Genomic DNA, 26,773 nt, shown 5'->3' with positions numbered 1-26,773 from the left:
TCAAGGTGTTGGCAAGGTCACATTTCTTCTGAATATTCTCAGGACAATCTGTTCTTTGCCTTTTCTAGCTTCCAGTGCCCGTTGGCATCCCTTGACTTGCGGCTGTATTACCAGGATCTCTGGCTTCATGGTCATATTGCCTTCACTTCTCTGTGACTATCTCCTCTGCAGGTCTCTTCAGAGTACGCTCATTGGATTTAGGACCCATCCAGAGTATCCGGATGAGCTTCTCATCTCAAGATCCTTAACTTAATTACATCTGCAAAGACTTTTACCCTCAATAAGCTAACATTCACAGGTTCTGAGGATTAGGACATGGACATATCTTTTTGGGGACCACAATTCAAGCTATTATATAATAGGTGATGGGAGTGGGAGGTGTCTTCCTATAAGCACACTGCAAGAGGCTTTGAGACTTAAGTTTTATGTGATGAAAGGTCCCCCTTCCCCTCCATTTCCTGGCTCTTTGCTTTGCTCTGGACTGGCAAAGTTTGCCAGAGATCTGAGTGTCATTCAGGTAAACTTCATAGATTCACAGTGTTTGAAATATTGCTTGCCTAATTTTTAAGTTTTAAAATGAAAAAAAAAAAAAACCTCCTACATTTATCCTTTATATTCATCTTTCTGAGAGGCAGTACAAAATAGTTTGCCTAGACCGTAGAAACCAATGCGTTATTATTATTAGCTTTTATTCCAAAGAATTGTTGTATCTTTTCAGAATACTTCCATTATGATAAGCTCAGCTATCTGATCCTTTCTTACAAGATTTTGCCCTAAAAAGTTTGTAAAACTTTCACATAAGGAACAGTTGAGAAGTACTGAAAATTTCAGATATCAAATAATCACTAGAGAGTATATAAAGGCATAAAGGATGTCTGTAACTGAGTGAAATAAAAATTACCATGGGTAAGTCTGAGACTAACGGAAAAGTTCTAATGGAGAGGATAAGATGCTCAGAGGATGTCACAAAAATTAAGAGACTTCCACCTTAGGTCACTGGTTCTAATTCAACTTACAAGAAAAGTAATTGAAAATCACTATCATCTAAAAACAATTAAGTGCCATCTCTGGAAAAGTTGTCTTACTCTGGTTTCCAGGTGGTAGCAATCACTATCACATTGAACACTCACTACTTAGCCATCTAAATAGAGAGGTTAGAGGATGAACGAGTCTGAAGACAGGATAAACTTCTCTTCCTTCAGGGTCCCCTGGGAAGGCTTGGCAGGTGGTAGAGGGGACATTTGGCTGGTCACTGCCTTTGCTGAATTTAATCCAGAAATCAGTGGATGTCAGTTTGGAGACTGAGATACTGACACTTGCCAGCCATTAGACCCACCTTTTCAAAGGAGAGCCTTTAGTTACAGTCTTATGCAAGATAAAATTTTAAACTACCTTTAGGAGGTATAATTTACATACCATAAAGTTCACCTGTTTTAAATGTATAATTCAAAGATATTCTGTAAATTTATAGAATTGTATAACCATTGCCTTATCAAGTTTTAGAATATTTCAGTGGAGAAATTTAAAGGAATATATATCTAACTAAATTCCATTATTTCAAAGAAAATAATACCTATAGTGCTAAGGGGTGGGGAGAGAAAGAAGACAAATAATAGGATTTCAAATTTTGATTAAACTTTAACATATAATATTAACACAACTCAATGCTATTTGAGCTGTCATTATTTAAATTTTCATTATGAATTGTCTAATATTGTAACTTAATAGATCATGTCAGAGTTCTTTATACTATCATAATGCTTTAATATAATGCCTTAAAAATAGTTGGCATTCAAATATTAAAATTACCCATCCTCAAGTTTCTTCCACATTTAAGTATTTCACATCCAGAATCACTGAAAAAGTTTAAATATTAATATGGAGAAATCTGAATGTGTATGGATATAGGGATGGAAAAGCCTCATCTTTCCTCCTAAAGTAAGTTCATTATCCATTGACAATAATAATAGCTAACACAAATAACGTTTACTATATGATAGGCACTATCCTAAGAACTCATTAAGTGATTAAATGTTCTTATTTAAGCCTTGCCACACTTTGCAGTTAAGAAAAGGAGGCACAGGGAGGGAAAGTAATTTGTCAAGGTTATTTTTTGAGCTCACATACCCAGCCTATCAAGCAACGAATAAAAACTTAACATGGGGCCACATGGCACTATTTCAGGTGTTTGATATCCAGACTCAGTTGTGCTCTCACCATTATTTAGGAATCTTTCCGCCCTTGACTTGTTGTATCTCATAGTGGCTAGACATCTTTATTACCTCAAAATCTGTCGCAACTTTATATTCCTTTCTTTCTGAATAGATGAGAAAAAAGTGATTAGGAGTTCCAACTCTTGAGAGATTCAATGGGACAAGAGCTAAAAACTGCCCATTGAGTTTAACAACTAGGTGGTTTTGGGTGTTTTGGAAAGAGGCATTTCAACAGAGTAGAAACATAAGTCAGCCCACAGTGTGTTGAACAGTGAATGAGATAAATCTCTCAAGAACTTGGCAATGAAGACACAGGAGTGTTATGGCCAAGGGAAAAATTGAGAACTGAGGGCAGGGCTGCCACTCACCTTTGTGGATTAGAAAGAAGTGTCTTCTCTTGGTAGGCACAGTCCTAAGGATTCATAGCCTGAAGAGGGAGAGGCACCTTTGTGCAAAGGAGATGGTTCTTCTTCCTCAGGGCAAATGCCCTCATTTGCCTTCTTGGTTGAGTATACTGTATATAGTGTATAGCCTGTAAAATTGTGGTTGCCTTGCATGAGAAAGGGTTTTTAGTGAAACTAGTTCCTACAGTTATTTTTATTTACTTAGCAATCTGGATGTAGGAATGGAGAAGGCAAATTCACTGATTCTAGGTTGAGGTTTTGCCATGTAAACATGGTAAGATCAATTACAAGGGGACAAAAGAATTAATAATACTGGCAAGTTTCATGGGTAGTGGGATCTAGAATAGATAGCAAAGAAAGATGTGGCAGACATGATTATCTATCCTTCTTATTCCATGCCAGTTGCATCACCATTTTATCTAGATGTTGAATAGCAATGCAGTAAGGGAGAGTGGACCCAATTCAAGCCATGAATCACAATTAGTTTAAACCAATCACGGTAGTCACATTCCTCTATTACAGTGGCTTTAGTGGTGGGTATGCAATCTAGCTCTACCCAAGGAGATATGAAGGAAAGTTTTCCCTTAAACAAAGATACACAGTATAAACGTACAAGTTCATTTTTCTTTCCTTTAGATGTGGTGGTACGAAGAAGTACTGCTAAGAGCTGCAGCAGCCACTTTTTGACCATGAGAGAACAATACTGAGGTCAAAGCCTACATGAGGAAATGAAAGAACCAAGGAATCTTGAGTTGTCGATGACATTATTAAAGATAAAAGAGTTATTATCATTCTAGTCTTTCTAAAATTTCTCCTTTGTCTTCGCAGAAACCACATTCTCCTTTATCACTACTGCTGCTTTTTACTTAAAAGTTACTTATTTTCTACTTCTCTCTTGAGTTTGGTCACAGATCTCTGGTTTTTCCTTTCTTTTTTTTCTCCTAGTAATTTTCAACATGGGTGATACGTTAGTTTTAAAGAGTAAATTTTATATTACTCATACCTTAGAAATTATTTTTTGATATTTTAAAAACAGCTTTACTGAGCTACAATCCATGTACCATGCACTTACTTAAAACTGTACAATTCTAGTAGTTTTGAGTCTATCCACAGAGCTGTACAACCATGACCATAATCAATTCTAGAAAATTTTCATCACCCCCAAACAAACCCTCTACCCACTAGCAGTCACTCTGTATTCCCTTCAGCCCTGGGAAACCAATGTTCTACTTTTTGTCTCTATAAATGTACTTATTCTGTGAACTTTATGACAACTGGGATTTATATTGCTCATCACTAATCCCTAGTTCCTAGAAAACTTGCTCTCACAGGGGATTTCAATAAATACTTGTTCAGTAGTGAACAAAACAGAAGAGGTCCCTGCTCTCTTGGAGTTTACATGCTAAAGGGGAAGATCAATAAATAAAAGAAAAGAATAAACACCTAAATTTTAACTCTTGCATAGGAGAGAATGCACTGTAATAGAAGATTCTGAGGCAGCTATTTAGATAGTGGAATTAGAAGCTTCTCAGCAATAAGTTGACATTTATGATGAGACCTCCATGAATGCTGGGGAGGAAACAGCTATGGTAAGTGAATTCCTAAGAGAGGAGGGCAAGTAAAGTCTCGGAGGCTACACAGAGCTCAGTGACTTTCAGGAAAGCCAGTGTCCACAGAATACTAAACCCAGAGAAGGCTGATGAAAGCGGTGGAAAGGCAGTCAGGGACCAGGTTATGGAAGCCTTGTTAGAGAAGAGTAAGGAGTTTATATTTAGCTCAAAGTAACTGGCATGTCATTTAAGTTGTATGATTTATTCCTTGTGTAGAGCTTACTATTCAAACTGTGCTTCCAACCTGCAGTGGCAACATCACCTCTGAGCTTGTTAAAATTGCAGAATGTGAGGCACCACCCAGAACAAAAAAAGAGTCTGTACGTTTAACAAGATCCCCAGGTGATTCATATGTACATTAAAGCTTGAGAAACACTAGAGAATGGATTAGAGGTGAGAAAGAGTAGAAGAGGATGTTAGTCCAAATGAGAGAGGAAGGCCGCCTGCATGAGTGGTAGCAGAAAAGAAGAGCATACTGATTCCGATACACTTGGGAGATACATGGTTTAGGATTCCTAGCCAGCTAAATAGAGATTTCAAAATAGACAGGTAGTGATACAAACCTGGATTTCCGAGGAAAGTTTAGGATTGGACATATAGATCTGTGGGTCTACTGAGTATCCTGCTTCTGAGTTTCAAGTATTGTTTGATATTTTACAAATGTTTGCATACTGCCATCTTTACGGAAAATAAGACATGCCTTTTTGAAGGTTGTCCAAATCCTCCACCCTTTTACTTTGAGGCCCCTAGTTACTACATATCTTTCATTAAGTCCTTATTATTCCTTTTGCAAAAAAAAATTTTGAATGTTTTAAAATTAAACGCCCACGGCTGATCAACACTTTCTTCTCCATAGCCCCTTGGATTCTTCACACCTCGGTCTTAACTGGGACAGATATCCCCCAAGCCTCTCCAGTTTCTACGTACAAAGTAACTTGGAAACTACCATGGCTGGTGGGCCCAATTCTCGCAGTGTACAACCCTGTAGTCTTAAAAAAAAAAAGGATCTTTGAGCTAGAAACCAGTCAGATGAAACAACACAAAAGAAGTTCCAAGTAGGGGAAGACTACCTAGGGTCTCCCATTCCTAAGCCAAGAGGAAGAGATATTTCTTACCACTTCGAAGTGATTCTTACCACTTCCAGGAAGATTTGAAAATGAACTTAACATGTTCAACGTATTACTCTATCCATACTTGACTGTTCCCCTCACAGTGAATTTACTTCATCTGCCTGAAACACTATGTTAACAATAAGAAACTCTCAGAACTTAAGATATACATATACTCATTTGAAGGGGAGGCCGCCAGTGGGAGTAGCCTAAAGAAAAGCGAGGGGCTTGCTCCGGAGACGAGTATGGGTCAGGATTAAACGAGGTCAAGGCTGCGGAAGGTCGGCCCAGCACCAGGAGAGGGCAGGCCTCGGCGGGCCCAGGTGCGGGCCGCGTGAGTGGGCGGAGGGCCTGGGCGCCTCCTCCCCTCGCGGGACGTGCGTCCGGGGATCACTCCGGGTCCCGCTCCTCCACGCCGGCGGGGGGAAAAGGGGACCGGCGGCCGTTGCCTCCAGCTATAAAGGACGGACGTCCGCAGCTCGCCTCAGCTCGCCTGGGCGTCCTTCGGCTCCGCCCTCGCCGCCTTCCTCCCGGCTAGAGCGCCCGTTCCCGCTCAGGCTCCACTCGACCCTCTCGGGCCTCGGCTACTCGGGCTGCGGCGGAAGATGGCGGCTCCGGCGAGTCCCCCGGCTCGGGAGGCTCGGGCCCAATGCTCTGAGGAGGCGCTGGCCGCTGCCCTGGCCGACGTACCCGAACTAGCCCGACTTCTAGAGATAGACCCGTACCTGAAGCCCTTCGCTCCGGACTTCCAGCGCAGGTACAGCCCCGCACTCTCCCCCCACCCCCCCTTCACCTCAGAACCCAGCAGCCCGCCTTCCAGGCGCGGGCTCGGGGCTCGGGCCGCCCCTCGGCCCCCGGGCCTGCAGGCCACGCCCCTCGCCGCTCCGCCCCCGGCGGCCCCGCCCCCGGCCTTGGAGGGTAGCCGCTTCCGAGCCTGGGCGTCCGCGTCGAGTCCATAGTTGGGCCCAGGGGTTTCCTGCATCGTGCGTTGACAATTCTTGCCCGGGACTAGACGCAGAAGCGCTGAATAAACTTTCCTTATCCCTCTCCCCTCCCTTCGAATCAGAGGTTTGTGCCATTGAGTGTGTGCTTTAGCTCCCAGCACACGTTGCCTCAGGTTCTGATGAGGTGGCAACACCACTGCAGGTTTTGTGGACTTTCCATGCACCACAGTGGTCCTGTGAAGTAGCGTGTGCACAACACCCGCATGTGTTAATGCGCTTTTAAAACTGCAGTTTATTTAATAGCATATATTGTGATTTTATATCCAATAGGGTTCGTTCAGGCAGCTTTTCTTTACTTGATGATAATCTCAAGATTAAGCATATCTTGGTCACTTTTTTTTTTTTTATCCCGTTGGGACAACATTCTTCCGTGTTTGGCATTGTCATCCTGAAGAGGGAGAAGGGTGAGGAAAGGTAAACTTAACAGAGGCCAATTTAGCATGTAGTATACTTTCATTTTAGCTTGTTTCCTCTCTTGCTGTAGTAAATTGGCTTACCACAATTAAGTTAATAGGATATTAATTCTAGTAGTCAGCTAACTTTAAAAGGTACAGTTTTAAGTCTAAAATAGTTGTTATACTAGTTATAGTAGTTGTATTTGTGAGATAAGCATGTTGTGATTTAACGGTTTCTGCCCTATTAGCAGAGCCACTTGAGAATGAAAACTACCATGGCAACAGAGTATACCTACCCATATATTAAAGTAACAGTAAACTTCTACCTAGTTACTGGCTTCACAGCATTGGTAATGAAACATCGTTCATTGACCTGGAGTTTGGAAAAAAACAATCGTAGATCCGTGACCTGGCCTTGGCACTTACTACCTGTACTCAATTCAGCAACTGTTTATTAGGGATCCCTTATGAACACAAAGTAAGGGACACAAAGTTGAATGCATCTCATTTTAGAGCTTGTATATCCTAATGCATGTGCCTTTTTCAAAGGTGTCACCTTGAGCTGTTGCTCAGTTAATCAGATGTTGGGCCCTTAAGCCATTTAGGGAGCAACCATGTGGAATTCCCTTCAATATTTACAATATGTGCTTTCATAGTACATAATCTGCATAGTTCAAGATTGGATTTGATTTAGAAACAGTTAACATTTTAGAGCAAAAGATAGTGGCTAGAGTTTTTTGATAGACTTATTAATTATGACACTAATTTATTTGTATGCTTTGTAAAATGACATGTAAGACATTTCTAAAAGCAGAGTTGTGGAGTCTTTTGTCTACTTCCCCACATCCCCATTTTTAAAAAATGATCACGAGTAGACAGACATCCTTTGTTAAGTGTTTCTTTCATGTAATTCACTTCAACTCCACTGGGATTGAAGCAGTTATGATCCTCTTTCATGGTTTGTCAGAACTAATGAGAGAGACAAAGGCCAGAATAAAGAAGTGGGGGCAATCAGTGTTCTTGATGAAAAGGCTGGTCCAGTGGGTCCTTGTGCCTCCTCACTCTGACCTGAATTCTACTTCTGGCCTTGGTTCTGAGTAACTGCCATTTTCCAGCACACATGTTCCATTTAGGCATATCAAATGGTAATTAGGCATTTGGCAGTGGTGACTTTTACTGTTAACCTTTGAAGAGTAAAAAAACTTCTTCATAAAGTTTGGTCCTGGTTACTTTTCCTGTTTTCTGTTTATTTCTAGTAACCTACTTAGCCAGTGTGTCTTTGCCCTAACAGATACACAACCTGTCAAACGTAGGAGCAAGTATGCTTACTAAAGAGTGAAGAAAATTTAGGGTACAGATGACAATGGTATATAAAAATGGTGATGGGGGAGGCAGTTTCTTATTGATAGGCTGTCTTATTCTTCCCCAACCAATGTGTCTTCATTAGAAATTCCGTAATGTACATTCATTCTTGTTTACCTTTTCTGTAACTATAAGAATCAAATGTGAGGATTAGTGAATTACTCTGTGCTATGAAATAAAAAATTCGTACATTAGTGTGTGTGACAGGCCCTATGATGTCTCATTGATGACCTCCTAAGATGGAATTTTCCTCTTGGCTTTCCTAAAAAAAAACCCTGTTATTTATACCACATTTAGTTGCTATGATCATAATTCCAACATCTTAGTGTTCTAAAACAACACTTAATTGTACCCATATTACATTCCAACGTGAGTCAGGCTGTCCTCATGGCAGTCATTCAAGGATCTAGTTTGATGAAGGCTTCGTTTTGAAACATGCTTCTACAGTGTCAGTGGCAAGAAACAGAGAACATACTGAACTATGCACTGTTTCTTACAGCTTTTGCCTGTAATAATCAGTCACTTCTGCTGATACATATATTGGCCAGTATAAGTCAAATGTGACTTCTCAACTGTGTGGGTGGAACAGAAAACTGACATTTGTGAACAGCAGAACCAGCGAAACAGTTGGTGTAACACTTGTCTCTACCCTCTGTTTAAAGTTTATATAGTGACTTTTAGATATATGATAGTATTTAATTTAACCTTCATAACAAAACCACAAGGTAGGAAGGATGAGTGTTTTTGTTTTTCCTATTCTACAGATGAAGGACCTGAGATTTGGTCAGGTTACTAATTTAAGTTCATGTGGCTTGCTGCAGCTGAGTTTAATCTTTCTTTACTAGAACTGTTCTCAACAAGTTCACAAACAATGACTTCTTGGTAAGTTAGTGGATACCTCTTTCCCTTTTTTTATTGCTAGCATTTTGGACCACTTCTTGGCTCCTTGAAGCCATGATACTTTAGCTCTTGCTTTTCTTCCACTGTCTCTGGTGGTTTCTCTTCAGCCTTTTTGTGACAATTTAATATAAGATTCTCAGGGCTCTTCCCTGGGTTCCTTTATGCATTTCTATTTTATATACTTATTTTCCCTAGGCATTCTCATGCATTCCATGAATTCCATCTATGCACTCAGGCTGCCCACATCTATCTTCACCCTACATTTCTCTCCTGGTCTTAGTTTCCTGGTCTTATTTAGTAAATACCTTTATTTTGATGTACTGTAAGTACACAACTCAGTATGTATAAAACTGAACTTAAGAGGTTTTTATCCCAAGCTTGATTGTCCTTTTATACCTTATCCCATTGGGCAATATCCTCATGTACCAATTGCTCAAGCCTAAAACTTAAGATTTATCCTTAATTACTCCTCTCCCCTTCTTCTCACCTCCAAGCCTAGTGAATAGTAGCTCCTAACTATTCTTCAAGTATATGCCACTTTGTATGCTTACTGCTACCCTCCTATTCAAGTTGCTAGCATCTCTAGCCTGGTTCTCAAAAACAGCCTCAGAGTTGGTCCCCCTTTCAAATCTTCTCAACAATTCCCATGGCTCTTAAAAGTATAGCATACTCTCTTTCTCATGACCAACAAGATTCTGTGTTATCTGGTCCCTGTCTACCATTTTAGCCTCATCTTTGGACCCTCCTTCTGACTCGGTACCACCTAATCAGCAGGGGGCTAAATGTAAAGAAGTACCTGGGATGTCTAGGGGCTGTTCTATAAGGGGCACTAAAATATCAATAGAATAAATTGGAAACATGGTATCTATTTTACACAGGTACTCCTTTCTTAGATATTGAAGATTTTCATTTCTTATTTTGTATTGGCTCATAAAAAGTTAGGGGTCTAGAAGGACCACTGAATAAAAAGCAAAAGAGATCGCGAACTAGAAACATTTTCTGATCTTTTCAGAAGAGTGACTCTTAGCTGTGTAGAAATGAATTAATATGGGAACCCATTTCTATACTCAATAGTTATTAATAGAAAATAATTTTTTCCATCCCACAAAATAGATTTTTATCAAATGTTTAAAAAATATCAATTTGAAGTGTGCCAGAATATTATCCTGTCTTGGGTGCCACATGTTTTGGTCTAGCTGTGGGTCCAGCTATGCTTTTATACATCTTATTTCTTCTGCTTGATGCACACTTTGCTTCTGTCTTACAAGTTTCTGTGCATGCTTCAGGGCACAGCTTAGAGATATACTAAATGCCTTCCCTGATTTCTCCCCATCCTTAAACCTTCTCACCGCTTACCTACCACCACACTATAAGGGTGATCATCCACGGTAATGTAATTGTCTTCCTGTTCTTTTGTATCTCCCACTGAATTATTTACTCCTGGGGGTCGGCACTTGTCTATATTGTTTGTTCACTCTTATCCTCTCGGCCTGTGGAACTGCACCTGGCTTATAGGAAATGCTATAGTTTTAAATGAGCAAATGACTGAGTGGATGTCTTCTGACTGTTTTTCTCTTTTCACTCTGTTTTTCTCTTTTCTACACCAGTAAGTCTCAGGTCAACTCATCTTAAGCTAAAATGTTAAGAATGCAGGGATGAACGGACAGAGAAAAGCAGTAGATACCAGGAGTTATGTGTGACAGTCTCAGGGCAGGGGAATGTATGTTTGAGTAAAAAGCTAAAAATAACCAGAGAAAATAAATTTGTTATTAATTAGTTATTTCTAGACTCCACAGAGACTAAAGGTTTAATCACTGAAGAAATACTCAGTTTGAAGAGAGCCTGAGGTCAAATTGCATGCCCAAGAATGGGAAGAGAGATTTTTGTGAGCCCAAGTGTGTTAAATTACAATTACAGTGAACATCTCTATTTTGTAAGAAATAAAAATAGCTTTTACAATGGTATCTAAGCAGAATGAGAAAGTAGTTTGGATTTGGTGTATCAGCAGCCACACTGAACGTTGATTCTCATGGTGTAGAAATTTTATATTGTAGCCGAGTGGTACACTTTTCCTCTCAGTGTCTGCCAAGTTGTGGGCTCTGAGGAAAGTCAGATGTCAATGGTTCTAGAAGGCAAAGAAGAATTGGAATATTATAAGTTGTATCTAGCATGCTCTTCTGTACTCGTAGTAGATTCATTTACCATCTGCAGCTGAAGTCTGTCCTAACTTCACAGTCACCTCTGAATTCTTTACAGTGATGGGCAAGAGGTCCTGACCTCTTCTCATTTTCAGAATGTCTTAAAATGACTCCATGGAGCATTTGATTTAGTTAGGCCCTCGTGCCTGCTGCACCATCTCATGAGAAATGACTCTTTTTTTTTTTTTGAAGTATAGTCAGTTTATAATGTTGTGTCAATTTCTGGTGTACAGCATGTTTCAGTCATACATATATATATATATATATATATATATATATATATATATATATATATATATATATATATATATACACATATACATATTCCTTTTCATATTCTTTTTCATTATAGGTTACCACAAGATACTGGATTTGGTTCCCTGTGCTATACAGTAGAAACTTGTTGTTTGTCTATTTTATGTGTGATAGTATCTACAAATCTCAAACTCCCAATTTATCCCTTCCCACCTCCCTGCACTGATGACTGTGAGTTTGTTTTCTTTCTTTTTTAAAAATATTTTTATTGAAGTATAGTCAGTTTACAATGTTGTGTCAATTTCTGGTATACAGCACAATACTTCAGTCATATAGGAACATACATATATTCGTTTTTATATTCTTTTTAACCATAAGTTACTACAAGATATTGAATATAGTTCTCTGTGCTACACAGTAGAAACTTGTTTATCTACTTTATATATAGTGGTTAGTATCTGCAAATCTCAATCTCCCAATTTATCTCTTCCCACCCCTTTCCTCCCCTGGTAACCGTAAGTTTGTTTTCTATGTCTGTGAATCTGTTTCTGTTTTGTAGATAAGTTTGTCTTTTTTTTTTTTTTTTTTTTAAGATTCCACATATAAGTGATATCATATGGTATTTTTCTTTCTCCTTCTGGCTTACATCACTTAAAATGACATTCTCCAGGCCCATCCATGTTGCTGCAAATGGCATTATTTTATTCTTTTTATGGCTGGGTAGTATTCCATTGTGTAAATATACCACAATTTCTTTATCCAGTCATCTGTCAATGGACATTTAGGTTGTTTCCATGAGTTTGTTTTCTATGCCTCCTCCTCTTGGTTTCAGATGCTCTACACGTTCAGAAAATCTTCTCTAGTAAAGAACTATAGAAATGATCCCTGAAAGTACAGTCTTGAGAAATGACTCTTAAAGTGGTAACTTCTTAGAAGATTCAGTCTGGCTCCCACCAGGCTGACTCTAGTTAGTCAGTGAGATGGTAACACAGATCCTGTGAAATGTGCTATAGTTTTAGATTGATGAGTGTGTCATCCTAGTATTATTTAAAAGCATGTACTAAACTTCTATTGTACATTTATAGATATTAAGGGAAAACATGAAAGTGTTTTCATTGAAGAGAATTGCTGCTATCAGATACTTTTCATTCTAAAGTAAGTTTATTGTTTTATTGAAGAGTAGATTCTCTTCTTGTGGTGATGTCTGCTCATCGGTGGATGCTCACTACTGTTTGGAATCCAGATTTTTTTTGTGCTTAGTGTCCAAAAGCAGCCCTATTCTGTTTTGCTTTTAGAGTAACAGGAACCCAGTACATTGACAGGAGGCAAAAGTGCCCATTAAATGTATGCTGTTATACAACCTATGTTCATTAATTTCTTACACAGTTGACGTTGTTTAAGTTATGGGAGTAACCTATTGATTTTTAATGTTTAAAAGATCATAATAGTTTAGATCTTATATTTAGTTTCTTCACATGTAAAATGGAAAAAAAATAAACATATGGCTGAGTGTCCATGTTGCAAAGTACAAGAGCAAGATGAAGCTTGAATTTTAGCTGTCGTGATGCTAAATAGCTTTGAATACAAGGGCAAATTAGTCAACCTCTGTGAACCTCAGTTTCTTCCTCAGTAAAATACGGATTGGACCCACCTTGTAGGGATGTCTTGAGGAAGAGAAATATATGTAAAGATGCTCAGTAAATTACAATAGTTATTTAATAACCATAATATTATTAGCAAACTAACTTGTCATCTTAAATATTTACTAACATATTATTTTCAGAAGATTTTATTATTGTCTGCTTCTTTAATTCTGTATCCTGAAATCAGCCATCAGATAAATTATCTGACCAGAAATTCCCCACCACTCTTCATTTTGCTGCTTAACAACGTCTTTAAGGGGTTCCTTCTCTTTTCTAGTAGTGTGACTGTGTGAATGAGGTGAGGAGGTGGTCTTTTTAATCATAATCTAATAGAGAAAGAAAATAATATGTTTAAACTTTGATTCATGTAGTAACTTGTGGTGAAAAAGAATATGAAAACGAATATATGTATGTTCATGTATGACTGAAGCATTATGCTATACACCAGAAATTGACACAAATTGTAAACTGACTATACTTCAATAAAAATATATATATAAACTTTGATCCTTGATTTGGAGGGGAAATGATAAGGCAATTGCAAGTTTGCTACAAGTTGAAGGCACGATGAGTTCTGGGATGTAATGAGCACAAAGCTCCCTTTATTGAGAGCAGTAAATGCTAGCTCGCAGAAACCCAGAATCACTTGTCTCTTGATCTTCCTTTTCTGTCTTTTCTCTTCTTTCATCTGACTGCTAAGTGTTCATATTCTTGGGCATCAAACAGCTGCAGGGATTTTCTTCCTCCTGAACTCTGGATGGTGGTTGGAGGAAACGATCATACCGAGTTTACTAATAGCAGGAATGACTTTGAAAATAAGAAGAAAAAAATTGTAATAGCAGTTTAAAAGTTTGCAAATGGAAGAATTATCTAGTGAAGTTTGAACATATGATCCATTAATAAGAAAAAAATTTAAATCCTCTGTCTTGCCTTGTCTTTTTTCTCTTTTTTTATTTGGTGATTTCAGTTATTTTCAATATGTCTGATTTTGCAATGAGATGCATTAAAAAAAAAAAGGAATGAAATATTTATGTCCTAAGTTCAGAGTCACCTCTGAATTCTTTACAGTGATGCGCAAGAGGTCCTGACTTCTCGTTTTCAAAATGTCTTAAAATGATCCATTGAACAATAAATAACAATTAGACACAGTTTCTGGGTGTATGCCCTAAGTCTGTAATCTAAAATGTGATAATCAGAAACCAAATCTGCAAATATATTTCTTTGTATAGGTAATCTTGAAGTTTTCCAAATACTTAGCAAATGAGAAATAATTCTTTTATTAAAAAATCATATGTTGCTCAATATCAATATAACTTATTTTTATTTCATTATTGATAAACAACTAGCCACAGATTGTATTTAATTATGAATAACTGTGTAATACAGCTACATTCTCTGTTACTGAACATGATAAAATCAGTTACGCATTTAGATGTATGTAACAAAAACTGAACACACCCTCAAAGAATATCCCACAAACTGTGAGTTATTGAAATAGAGGTTTGTATTTCTCACAAAGAAAGTGAAGGTGAGTGATTTGGGCCTCAGTATTGACGCTTTATCTATCTTTCGGCTCTACTATTCTTAGCACGTGGTCTTTATTCTGATGCTTAGAAGCATATTTAGGGCTCACATCTGTCTTCCTACCAGGAGGACGAGCCAACTCACCATGTCCATTTTAACCAAGCATATGTAAGTTTACCGTAAACTCCATTGAGTTCTTTCAGTTTACAAATTGCTGACCAGAGCTATCCCATGGCATGGCCCATCCTCAGCTGAAAGTAAGCCTCATAGTCAAGGCTTTCCATTGTGCACATCTTCCTGAGAAATATCTTTTTGCCTTCTCTGGGCTCTTTCATTTGCTCCAAAAAGGAGATGATGTCTGGCTAGAGATGAAAAGTCCCAGTGAGACCATGTTGTAGTTCCCCAGCCTCACATCTGTGTGCAAATCACTTTGAGCAGAATCCAGGCATTTCCACTCCTTCTGAGAGAAGTCTGCAGGCACATCCCTCAGTAGAGTGTGCTATACTTGATCTCTATTGTTCTGGATTCTGTTCTTGGGGGAAAATACAGAAACTTTCACCTACTTTAGTCCAAAGTTAGCCACCTGGTCTGGCCCAATGAGTTGGGGAGCACCACTGTTTTCTCTTTTTAATTTAATAGTTATTTTATTTTAAAAAAAAATATGAGAATGTGTGGAGAGGAAATTAGTTCTTCAGTAACTAATAATTTTTCCATATTCTCTTGGGCTCATTCAAAAATCTGCTTTGTCTCTAAGATATTTATAGGGCTAGAAAGAATAAAAAAGAACTAACTTAAGATGTCAATTAATTAATGCTTAGTCTTTAAAACATGACTTATCTTTTGTTACCTAACTGCATACAAGTTTATAGGCTTTAACATTATGCCTTTCTATTCTTTTTTTTTTAAAGCTTTAAGTTGTGTAAATTTTGTTTTTCAGAACATATCAGCTACAGACTTATCATATAAATAGAAGATTTTTCACCATTCAAGTTCATTGTTTCCTCTTTGACAATAGACTAAAGAGCAATTTGTGGAAGAATATGATTCCTCTTTGATGTCAGAATAGATCAGTGATATGTCTGGGGTCATATTAGTTTTTTTTTCTTAAGAGATTATAGGTCTGTTGTCCATGATCATTTTAGTTCCTTTTTGGAGGTCATGAGTAACTAATGTGTGAATTATCATTGCTATTTTCATTGTTTTACAATCTTAAGAGAATTGGTTATTATTCCAGGATTCTGGAGAATCACAAATTCATGTTCATCATTTCCAAATTTTTTCCCCTCCAGTTCTTATCTTTCAGCATTAATAATTTCTGATACTTTTGTTTGCTTATTTGTACATTTTTTTGGTTTACTTGTGGGAGTCTTCCATTCTTTTGACCATTACAGTTGGCAGAGCTATTTTGGTTAAGTTGTGCTTGTTAGTGATTGGACCGTAGTGAAGCTAATGGGTCTCTTTTTGCTTCACTTCCCTAAGCTGCCTTTTATTGAAAACTGTCTGCAATCCATGAAGTATTAGGTGAACCTCTACTCACAAATATGACACATAAACAGGAAATACAGAGAAACAAGAGTGTTACCAAAACTGAAGTTTGATTGTAGCAGGTTTAAAGTGTCTTTAAAGTTAGAAGACCTTTAAAAATACAGTGAATTTAGAGAATTTCAAGTTGGGTTAGACTAGATTAAAAAAAATATTTTGAAATAATTAAAGACCACAGGAGGTTGCAGAAATAGTGCAGAGAAGGCTTTTTGTACTCTTAGCCAAGCTTGCCCAAGGGGTAATATCTTGCTTAACTGTATTGCAGTGTCTAAACCAGGAAATTGACATTGATACAATCTGCAGACCTCATTCAGATTTCAACAGTTTTTACATGTACTTCTTTGCAGTTTTATCACAAGTATATATTATTTTAACTGCCACTACAATGACAATACACAACTGTTCCTTCACCACAAAGAAACTCTTTATTCCTTTATACTGTTCCCACTCTCTCATCCCTAAACTCTGGCAATTACTGATCTATTTTACATCTCTATAATTTTTTAATTTTTGAATGTTATATAAATCAAATCATAGAACATGTAATCTTCGGAGATTGGCTTTTTTTCCCCTTCACTCAGAAATTGCCTTTGAGATCTATTCAAGTTACATATATCAATAGTTTGTTCCATTTTGTTACTTAATAGTATTCCATTGAATAGCTGTACCACAGTCTGTTTAGTCATTCACCTATTGAAGGACAACTGGATTGTTTCCAGTTTTTGGCTATTAAAAATACTGCAATAAAGCTAAGGTTTGGGTACTTATATGTGGGTGTTATTTCTTTGGGAGAAATAGCTAGGAGAGTAATTGTTGGGTCCTATGACAAGTGTATGTCTAGTTTTGTAAGAAACAACCAAACTATTTTTCATGGTATCTGTACCATTTTGCATTCCCACCAGGAATGTACGAGGGATCTAGCTTATTTACATCCTTCCCAGCATTTGTTATTACACTTTTTTTAATGTTAGTTGTTATAATAGGTATGTAGTGATAGGCCATTGTGGTTTTAATTTGCATTTTTCTAATAGTTAATTATGTTGAAAGTATTTTACAGTGTTACTTGCCATCTGTATATCCTCTTTGGTGAAATAGCTCTTCATGTCTTTTGTCCATTTTCTCACTGGATTGATTTTTCTTTTTTTTACCTTTGAGTCTTGAGACTTCTTTATGTGTGTATTCTAGAGACAAGTCCTTTGTCAGATATTTGTTTTGCAAATATTTTATCCTATTGTAGTTTGCCTTTTCATCTTTTTAACAGGGTCTTTCATAGAACAAAAGTTTTAAGATTTGATGAAGTCCAGTTTATTGATGTTTTTGTTGTATGGATTGTGCCTTTGTTGTCACGTAGGAGAGCTCTTTGTCTAGCTCTAGGATCTGAAGATTTCCTGTAACGTTTTCTCCTAGAAGTTTTATTGTTTTACATTTTACATTTAAGTCTATGATCCATTTTGAGTTGATTTTTGCTTAAGGTTTAAGTCGAAGTTTTTTTTTTTTTTTTTTATTGCCTAAGAATGTTTGATTCTTTTTTAAGATCATAAACTGTGACAGACTTTTATTGGGGAGCCACTTGGCCAAGAATAAATTAGTGTTTAGTCAGGTCTCACTGGAATAGATGAACAATGACAATTTTAAGTATATTATAGTTTATTGAAAGAAGAGAGAACTAATTAGCCTGTCAGGTTTTTGTTTTTTTTTAAATTTCTGAGATCTTATTTTAACGTTAGTTATTATCATAAGGCAGCCCCCATAAACTTTAAGAAGCAGGGGAAAAATAATTTGTAAAAGACACAATAATTTATTCTCAAGTAGTTATTTGAGAGTTTTCCAGTTTTTTATTTGCATATTTTTATCATGTGATAGCACTGTTTTGATTTATATTCAAACATAATAGATATTAATCTGCATAGATTGAATTTGTAATTTTAATTTGACTTTTCAAGGTTTTTCTTGTTTCATGTCCTTTACTTAGAACCCCACTCATTTTAGCATATATTCTCCAGTTCTACATTATAAAAAAATACTGCTTTGAAAAACAGTATTTCATTCTTTCAACGTGTTTGTTTATTTAACTTAAACAACAAATAAATCTCGAAAGATTTTTGTTATACTCTCACTTGTAGGAATGAATTTGTTTAATCTTATCTAAGGTAATTTAGTATTTCCCAAGATTAGTTGCTTTTTATCTACCTGAAATTAGCCTTTGGTTTTATTTGAATCTTAATATTTACTTTGATGTTTGTCAGGATTCATTGTGCTATTAATAATTAGAAATCAGAACATGTCAATTTCCCAACCAAATTGGTTAGATATTATGAGATGAAAGTTGTTAGTACATTTATTTGGTGAAATCTGGAAAGTTTATGAATAAGAGAGCTAAAAATTTACCTACTTCAAACAGAAAAGTAAAGTGGAACTTTTGAGGATGTGTTCATGCTACAATAATTACTAGTTGTGATGAGTCTAAGGCACTAAACATCCAAAAGAGACGTCTGCTAGCTCTACTGATAATAGGTTATCATCATCATCATCACAGTAACAATTTTTATTACAATTTATATGTACATCATTTTATGTGCCTTAGGTTTGAGATTCTGCAGTTTTAAGAAGCTCCCAGGTGATGCTAATGCTGCTGTTTCCCAGATGATATTTTGAGTATCACATCAGGGCATGGTCCCAAAGCTGAGTTAATAATGGGCCAAATTAATTATAAGTAAATATTCCAATTTTTTAATATATATACATATAAATACATAGATACTGGTATAACTAATCCATATATACTAGTATAGTTAACTGGGATTATTTAATTTTTTAATGGTCACAATGATTTTCTAACTTATTTTAGGTAAAAGAAGATTTTTTAGTATTAAAGTTACTTTTCTTACAGATTCACTGTTTTACTGTTGCATATGAGTCTTATAAGATAGAGAAAGTGATCCCATAGAGTAAATTACTCTCCACACATGGTGTTCCGGGGAGTACACAGTTGTCCGAGTCACAGACTCTTTCCTTAATTTGCTATTTAACAAATCGATTTTTGACTTCCTCTTTGTCCCAGGCATTTTTCTGTGTGATAGCAGAACAAATATAAGTTTCCTGCCTGATGGGAGCTCTAACTGGGGAGATGGACAAGAAAACACAGTTATAGTGGATATTTGTGCATAAAATTCACTGTAAAACAGATGAAAGTGTATCCTATTCTGTAAAGGAAGGGGAGTGTGTAGCACGAAGGAGTTCATTTGAATTGCTTTGAATTCTAAAAATTAATTCTCTGTAAAAGAAGGACTGGGTCTTGAAGAATGTGAACAGAGTCTATGAGACTTTTTTTGGAAAGAGTCAAAAATATGGTAGCTAATACACTAATCTTTATTAAAACTACAATTGGCCCTATGAATCTGTGAGTTCTGCATCTGAGGATTTAACCAACCATGGATTGAAAATATTTGGAAATAAAAAATTCCAGAAAGTTCCCCAAAGTAGAACTTGAATTTGCTTTGCACTGGCAGATATTTACACAGCATTTACATTGTATTAGGTATTATAAATAACCTAGAGATAATTTCAAGTATATGGGAGGATGTGTGTAGGCTACATGTACATACTATGTGCTATGACATCTTACATGAAGGACTGGAGCATCTATGGGTTTTGGTACCTGCAGGAAGAGGGGTCCTGGAACCAATCCCCCACGGATACTGAGGGATGACTGCATAATAAGTTATTTTTGACCTTTACATGCTTTCGTTGCTTTTAAGTGGAAGTTTATTTGCAAAAGTGAGTCAGTTGCAACGTGTGCTTATGTAAGAGTTGCCACATTGTGTAAGGACTGAAGTCTCAAAAATAGTTTATAAGTCATATTTGATAACATCAGTATGTTTCTTTATAGCAGATAAGCCCATTTTGGAAGGGATTGTGGACTATTTTTAGAGGCAATGAGGCAATTCCTGAGTAAGGCAAGGACACTTATTCCTGAATGAGTCAGGGGGACATTTTGACTATTATCACCCAGTCAGGAAGTTTGCAGAAATACAAATGAATGCTGAGTGCCTCTGCCTGGCCTCACCCTAAGTGTATCAGCTAGATCAGCACTATCCCATAGACATATAATATGAGCCACGTATATAATTTTAAATTTTCTATTAGCCACATTAAAAAATTAAAAAGAAACAGATAAAATTAGTTTTATAATATATGCTATTTAAACCAGTGTATTAAAAACTATTACTTTTTCAGCATTAAAAAATTACTCATGAGATATTTTACATTTGTTTTTCATACTCAGTCTTTGGAATCTGATGTGAATTTTGCACTTACAGCACATCTCAATTGAGACCAGCCATATTTCAAGTGCTCAGTAACCACATGTGGCTAGTGGCTACCATGTAAGAGAGTGCAGCCTTAGATTGTATATTTCAGTGAGGAGCTTTATAAAAAAGTTGATATGACCCATAAAGACATTGAAGGGGAAGATTAAGGGGAGGGGGGAGGGGGAGGGGGGAGAGAGAGAGAGAGAGAGAGAGAATAGTTTAATTAGCCTTGATAACAGAGGTAAGTAGATCCATAGAGCTTCTGATTTTGCCTGAGAGAGTCAGGAATGATTGCCTGGTGACTTATTTTAGACTTGAAAAGAGAGAAATGGATGGCATCTTAAATGTAGACATGGAGATATGCCACATACTTCATTAGCCTGGAGGTGTCTAGGTAGCCACATTTTCCCCCATTTATTTGTCCACACTGCCCTTTTCATTTAGTTGATTCGTATTTATGTCATATTTTCATATGCTGCATGCATTACATCTGTCCCATGAAGCAAAAACAAACACAAAACAAAATAAAAACATGGGTCAGCCAAAGTAAATGTGGTCTTTCTCAATAAAGTAACTGAGATCAGGTGGCTGCTCTATGCTCTAATAGTCCTAGACCTTTCGGGATATGCCAACCTCACTTTGACTCAGCCCAAGTGACAGCTGTTCCTAACTGCCTTGTCCCAAGAATCTTGCTACGTGCAGCGACTCATTATGACTTGCATTATTCCTGAGTTGGTCTCAGCTTTTATAAGAGAGGAGGGTTGGAAGGATGCTCCTTGATCACTCATCAAACTGTTGACAATAGTTTGAGTGTGTGTGTGTGCACAAACATATGTGTACCTTATGTTTTATGACCTTTACTTCATAACTTGCTTTTATTTCCTTTAGATGATAATTTCTTCAGTTTAGACTTTTTGATTCATTTTGCACCTACTCACTTTGCATACTTAATAGTTATCTTTGTAATAATAGCTAAAACCATCACTGTTTATAAAAGTATTTGCCTTCATGAGCAGTCCATCAGATTCTTCCTATGGGGTGCCATTTTCCTTCTCTTTTTAGTCTTGTGTTTTCCACACTGTAGCTGCTCACTACATGCTGACTCATTTAGTATCCCCACAATGCTGGGTGTGTGCTGTGAATTTAAGAAGAGAAGAATATATTTAGGGAACATGTTATTGTCTTTTAGGTGCTTTCCATAGAGTTCAGAGAAGAGGTTTGCCCTGAAGGGGTGCTTTGCAAATAGGTACTGACTGGGGGGTCTAGTCCAGCTTGTTCTGTGATATTAGAAATACAGAAATATTTATTACCATAGTTGTTGGAGGGTCCCTAGAAACGCTTGAAAGTAATTCTTCTATCATGTAGTGGCCTGTGGTGGGCAAAACCTTTCTCACATACAGCTTAATCTTTCTCGTGTCTAATGCTACTTGTGAAGAAGATTGTAATTTGTGCATTGTGCTTTTATCAGGTTGCTGTTCCCAATGCAGTTAGTGTAATTTTTCATTTCCTAACAGACCTCGGGCAATTCTGTTTAACATGCTTTCTATTTCAGAACATTCTCCTATTTAAAAAACTCCTTTTGCCTCAGGCCCAACGTGCTTTTACAGCCAGGCCACTAGTAATTTCTATCCTTGCCGGCTTCATTCACCTTCACTGTTAAAATTCTATATAGATTTCCTAGGAATGCCTTTTTGGGTGTGTTTACTGCATAGCAAATGCTGAGACACCTGTGCCTTCTATTTGTTGATATCACTGTGGTACACAAAATTATTGTTTCATTTCTGTTACTGAGAAGATGACATAACCTTGTTTTTAATTTTATTGCAAACCTTAGTTTTCTAGATTGTAAACCAGACTTTGCTTTCTTAATGAATAGAGTTCTAACTTTCCATCTGAACTTTTAAAGTCATCCACAGAATTTTCTTGAACCACAGAATTCATGCTAGAATAAAAGACTATTTAAAAGCTATTGTTTCATTTAATAGGCAGCAAATTCCTTTTTTTAAGGTGTTATCTTAAAAGTGAATGAAACAAATTACCTGGATTGCCTTCGCAAAGGATCATGAATTAAGCTTGATTTTGGCTCGAGATAAGACAGCATTCTCAGCTGAGGTTCTTAAAGCTGCTTAGGGGTTCAAATTCTGAAATAATGACATCCTCTTGAGGGATTTAGGTTTTTAATGGGAAAGTCTGGTAAACAGAGGTGTGTAAGAGAAAGCCATTGTTCTCTCATCATTGCCACTGATGACTTATACCAAGGTAGCTTTTGAAATATCTATATAATAATGTCAAGGTTTTCTGGCAGTTCTCAGAAATAAATATGGACAGAGACTTAGGGCTAAACTAAAATTAGAACTCTGGCCATGCTATAAATATGTATTATGCATTTGTATATATCATATGTATTAAATGTGTGCATCTGTGTGTGTATAAAATGGCTTTTTTTTTATCATGTCTGAGTTGAAATAAATGTTTTCCCATTCATTGTGCTGATATCTGTGTACAAACACGGGAGAAAATGGGGATTTCTTTTCTTTGGGGATAGTCATCATAGTGTTAAAAAGGAGAAAGGAAGAGTACTTCTTTTTTGGGTTATAGTTTGCATTTTAAATTTCATTGCTTTTCCTCTCAACTTCCATCTGTGTTGACATTTGGGAATTTTGTCGTTGCTCTTTCTCAAGTGGAGTGGAACAGCTTAAAACAGAATTTACACTTAGAGATACAACCCAGTCTCTATCATGTCGTGATTCACTCTGGGTCCCGATACTTTTTCTTTGGCTCAAAAAAAAAAAAATGAAACATTTGATTGAGCAAAATATTTCTAAAACTTATAATGCTACTGATTATTATATATTATTAGCAATGATTTTTGCACTAATGGAAACTTCAGGCTGAAAATACAAGGATAAATATTAGTTTTAGGCACTTGATACTTTATGGCATTCAAAGAGATGTTTTCATACAGATATGTTGTTAATTAATTGCTATTTATTAATGTCATTGTGGTTTTATTTTATTTTAGTTTACTTTTGATTAAGATTCAATTGTAATCTAGGAAATAATACAATTGTGGACAAGCCACAAATAACCAGATTGGGTTGCTGTATGACTTTCGTTGACTCTATGCTCCACTTTTTTTTTTTTTTTTAACTTTCTAAGTCCCAGTCACTTGGCATTTTCTGTGCATGTGTGTGTGTGTGTGTTTGTGTGTTTGTGTATCTACATGTGTGATATCTTTGCTGAATCATTAATGGCCTGGACCTCCATCCAGTGACTAAGTAGGCTTCGCTGATTGATTCTGGCTTTGGTCAGTTTGGTTTGCTATAAGAGAGTACCATAGATTGGGTGGCTTAAACAAGAGAAATTTATTTCTCACATTTCTGGAGGCTGGGAAGGCCAAGATCAAAGCACCAACAGATTCATTCTCTGGTGAACACTCTTTCTGGTTCGGAAATGCCTGTCTTCTTCTTGTATCCTCAACTGGCAGAGAGAGGAGAGAAGGAAAGGAAGCAAGTTCTTTCTAGTCTCTTCTTATAAGGACAGTAATCCCATTCTTGAGGGCTCTGCTCTCCTGATCACATCCCAAAGGCTCTGCCTCCTAATACCATCACAGTTGGGGTTAGAATGTCAATATATGAATTTGGGGGATGCGCAAACATTTAGTCCTTAATGTTTCCCTAAGATTTTTTTCTAGCTGTTACTGTGATGGATTCTTTTAGAAAAAGAAATAGTTTTTAGGTTTTGAACAAAGTATGTGGCTGTGTGTGCATGTGTGGTATTTTCCAACACTGTTAGGCAATATAGTAGAAGCTCATTGTTGTTTCCTAATGAAGCCATCAGACTAGTGATCATTTAATAGTAAAATCACTTTTAATAATGAGGACTACGTGATTGAATTTAGGTAGTAGTAGATCTTGGGGGCCATTAAATTTAAGTACTGTGAAAGGTAAAAAAAAAAAAAAGAAATAGTAAAAGTCTTCCAAAATTTGTTACCTTCAAATTGGAAAAACTGGAATCATTAAATGTCCCAGGATTCCTGGGAAGTAAGGCAGGGGCCTGGTTATAGGCAGATAAAAGTCATTCAGTGAGTAGCATGGGAAGAAATAGTTACACTATTTATTTCCTTAAATTGAAACAATTATAATGACTTTTCTTGGAGAAAAAAGAATAATATTTATGGGAAGTTCATGTACAATCCGAGAAGGAAAAGATACTTCAAGAGCATTTACTGCATTTTAGATTTTCTTCCAAGAAGTAGCAATAAAAACAGTGCTTACTCCTGATTGAACAGATACGAGTGGTTGTCATATCAACAATTAAGTGTTCACTTTAATATTGTTTTTGACAAGATTCTAAGCCACTTCTTTTCTTTTTCTTCCTGGCCTAGTCATCAGAAATCTGCAGGAGTACTTATGAAGAATGAAAGGATGCAAGTAATTTATACTAGATTTCTTTATGTTGTCCTGCGATTTTTCAGTGTAGTGCAATGTAGTAGAATTGGTGTGTGTTAGTGAGTCTGTTACATAAGGAAGTATTTGTTTCTTGAGTGAATGAATTCATGCAGAGTAGAGACCCTACACATATATTTCTATATTGTCTTAATAAAAGCTAACTGGCAGTTTCAGAGACAAATATACATTTATTAGATACTAGCCGTATTTTGTAGTAACTGAGACTTTTATCCTGTTTTCTTTCCTTCTGTTTGCTTTCTCTGTTTCTGTTCTATGGCCTTTAATTGCTTTTCTGGCTAGTCAGCCAATTAGAAGTAAAGTGATATTGTTAATAGCTGATAATAACTTAGTGTTATACTCTTATATATTATGTGCATTTAAATGATGGTGTTTGTAGGCTGATCCAAGATCAGCCATTTGAGAATTTATGAATGTTTCAGCTGTCAATGGGAGAATTTTTTTTTTAACTGATATATACTCATATGTAATGTTGGTTCTTAAAAAGCCAAACCAAACAGGAATAAAATCCCCAGAAAAACATAAAATCATGAACTACCTGGTCACTTTTTGGAGACCACCTAATTTCTAATTACAATTGACCTTTGAACAACACAGGCTTGAACTGCACTGGCCCACTTACAAGTGGGATTTTTCCCCCTAGTTAATACTACATTACTACAGGATCCGAGGTTGGTTGAATTTGCCAACAAACTCTGTATACTGAGAAACCCAATATAGGGAAGGCCAACTATAAGTTAACTTGCAGACTTTCTGCTGTGTGGAGGGTGGGCACCCCCAACCCTGCTGTCCTGTTCAAGGGTGAACTGTACTCTTTTCTAAGTAAATACACTAGGCAGGAGAGAACTGTAATGAGGGAAATCGCTGTATTAACTAGCCAGAGGCCGCAAGATAAGTCCCAGAATGGAGAATGATAGGAGATAGCTGAAGTCCCTTAGAAATTTTTGCTTTCTCTCTCTATCAGTGAAAATAGCCAAGAATAGTGTCTCCATCATCTGTGGATCTTGTTAAAATGCAGATACAGTAGATCTGGGGTGGGGCCTGTGAGTTTGCATTTTGAACAAGTTCCCGGGTAATGCTGCTGGACCAGAGTTTGAGTAGTAAGGCCAAAGAATGCATGAAATTGTTGACTAGATGGTCTACTTTTCCCCTCCAACGTTTATCAGTTTTTTTTTCTTCCTTTCTTTTCCTTCCTCCCTTCCTTCCTTTATTTTCTTTCTTTCACCTTAGTTGCAAAATCAACATTTACTTATGTTTTCAATTAAATCAGTCTTTTAGTTTATTGTAAGAATCTGAACTTATTTTTTTCTGTAGTGTTTGTAATACGTAAAAATACATCACTGCCAGTCAAAGTCTTGCAAATTTTTCAGCTAAATTTAGATTTTTTCCTTTATCTCTGTTTCACAAATTAAGGAGCCTGTGCTGTTCTACACTGAGTGACTCTTCTAAGATGGTAGAATTTCTCTGTATAAGTGCTTAACTCAGTTCTAGTAGTCTTCACATCGTACTAAAATATCCCATGTTGAAATAAACAGATATTCTAGTGATCCTGTGGTCATTTTTGTAGAAGTTTTATTGCTTTCTTCAAAGCACATTCCTTATGTCACTCAGAGGATTTTTGTGTGTGTGTGTGTCTGTGGAACAGAATTAACATGTCAGGATTTTACCATAACCAAATCATGATTTAATCTTTCAATTAGAAAATCATTCGTTTTGCCACCTGAATTTTCTCAAGTCATCCAGCATCTGATACTATTTGTACAAATCAAGAGAAGGAAATGATTTTCTTATAATCCACTTGAGACAATTAATGCAAGAAAATATAGTTAGCAAGC

The 26,773-nt window shown here is 36.7% G+C and overlaps 1 protein-coding gene and 1 pseudogene across 2 annotated transcripts in view; one reads left to right on the top strand and one right to left on the bottom strand.

The window, feature by feature from the left end:
* Positions 1-5,714: 5,714 nt before the first annotated feature.
* Positions 5,715-26,773, top strand: part of GBE1 (1,4-alpha-glucan branching enzyme 1) — a 243,324-nt gene continuing 222,265 nt past the window's right edge. Inside the window, exon 1 of one of the 2 annotated variants that reach the window (XM_032477376.1) lies at positions 5,715-6,093. In XM_032477376.1, the coding sequence (XP_032333267.1) occupies positions 5,942-6,093 (152 nt within the window). In that variant the 5' untranslated portion in view covers positions 5,715-5,941. The remainder of the gene's footprint in view (positions 6,094-26,773) is intronic. The other variant, XM_032477382.1, reaches the window with a different exon arrangement.
* Positions 12,209-12,351, bottom strand: LOC116666677 (annotated as a pseudogene).

The sequence above is a fragment of the Camelus ferus genome, chromosome 1 (genome assembly GCF_009834535.1).
Source record: "Camelus ferus isolate YT-003-E chromosome 1, BCGSAC_Cfer_1.0, whole genome shotgun sequence".
Lineage (NCBI taxonomy): Eukaryota > Metazoa > Chordata > Mammalia > Artiodactyla > Camelidae > Camelus > Camelus ferus.
This window is presented reverse-complemented; position numbering and strand designations above follow the sequence as displayed.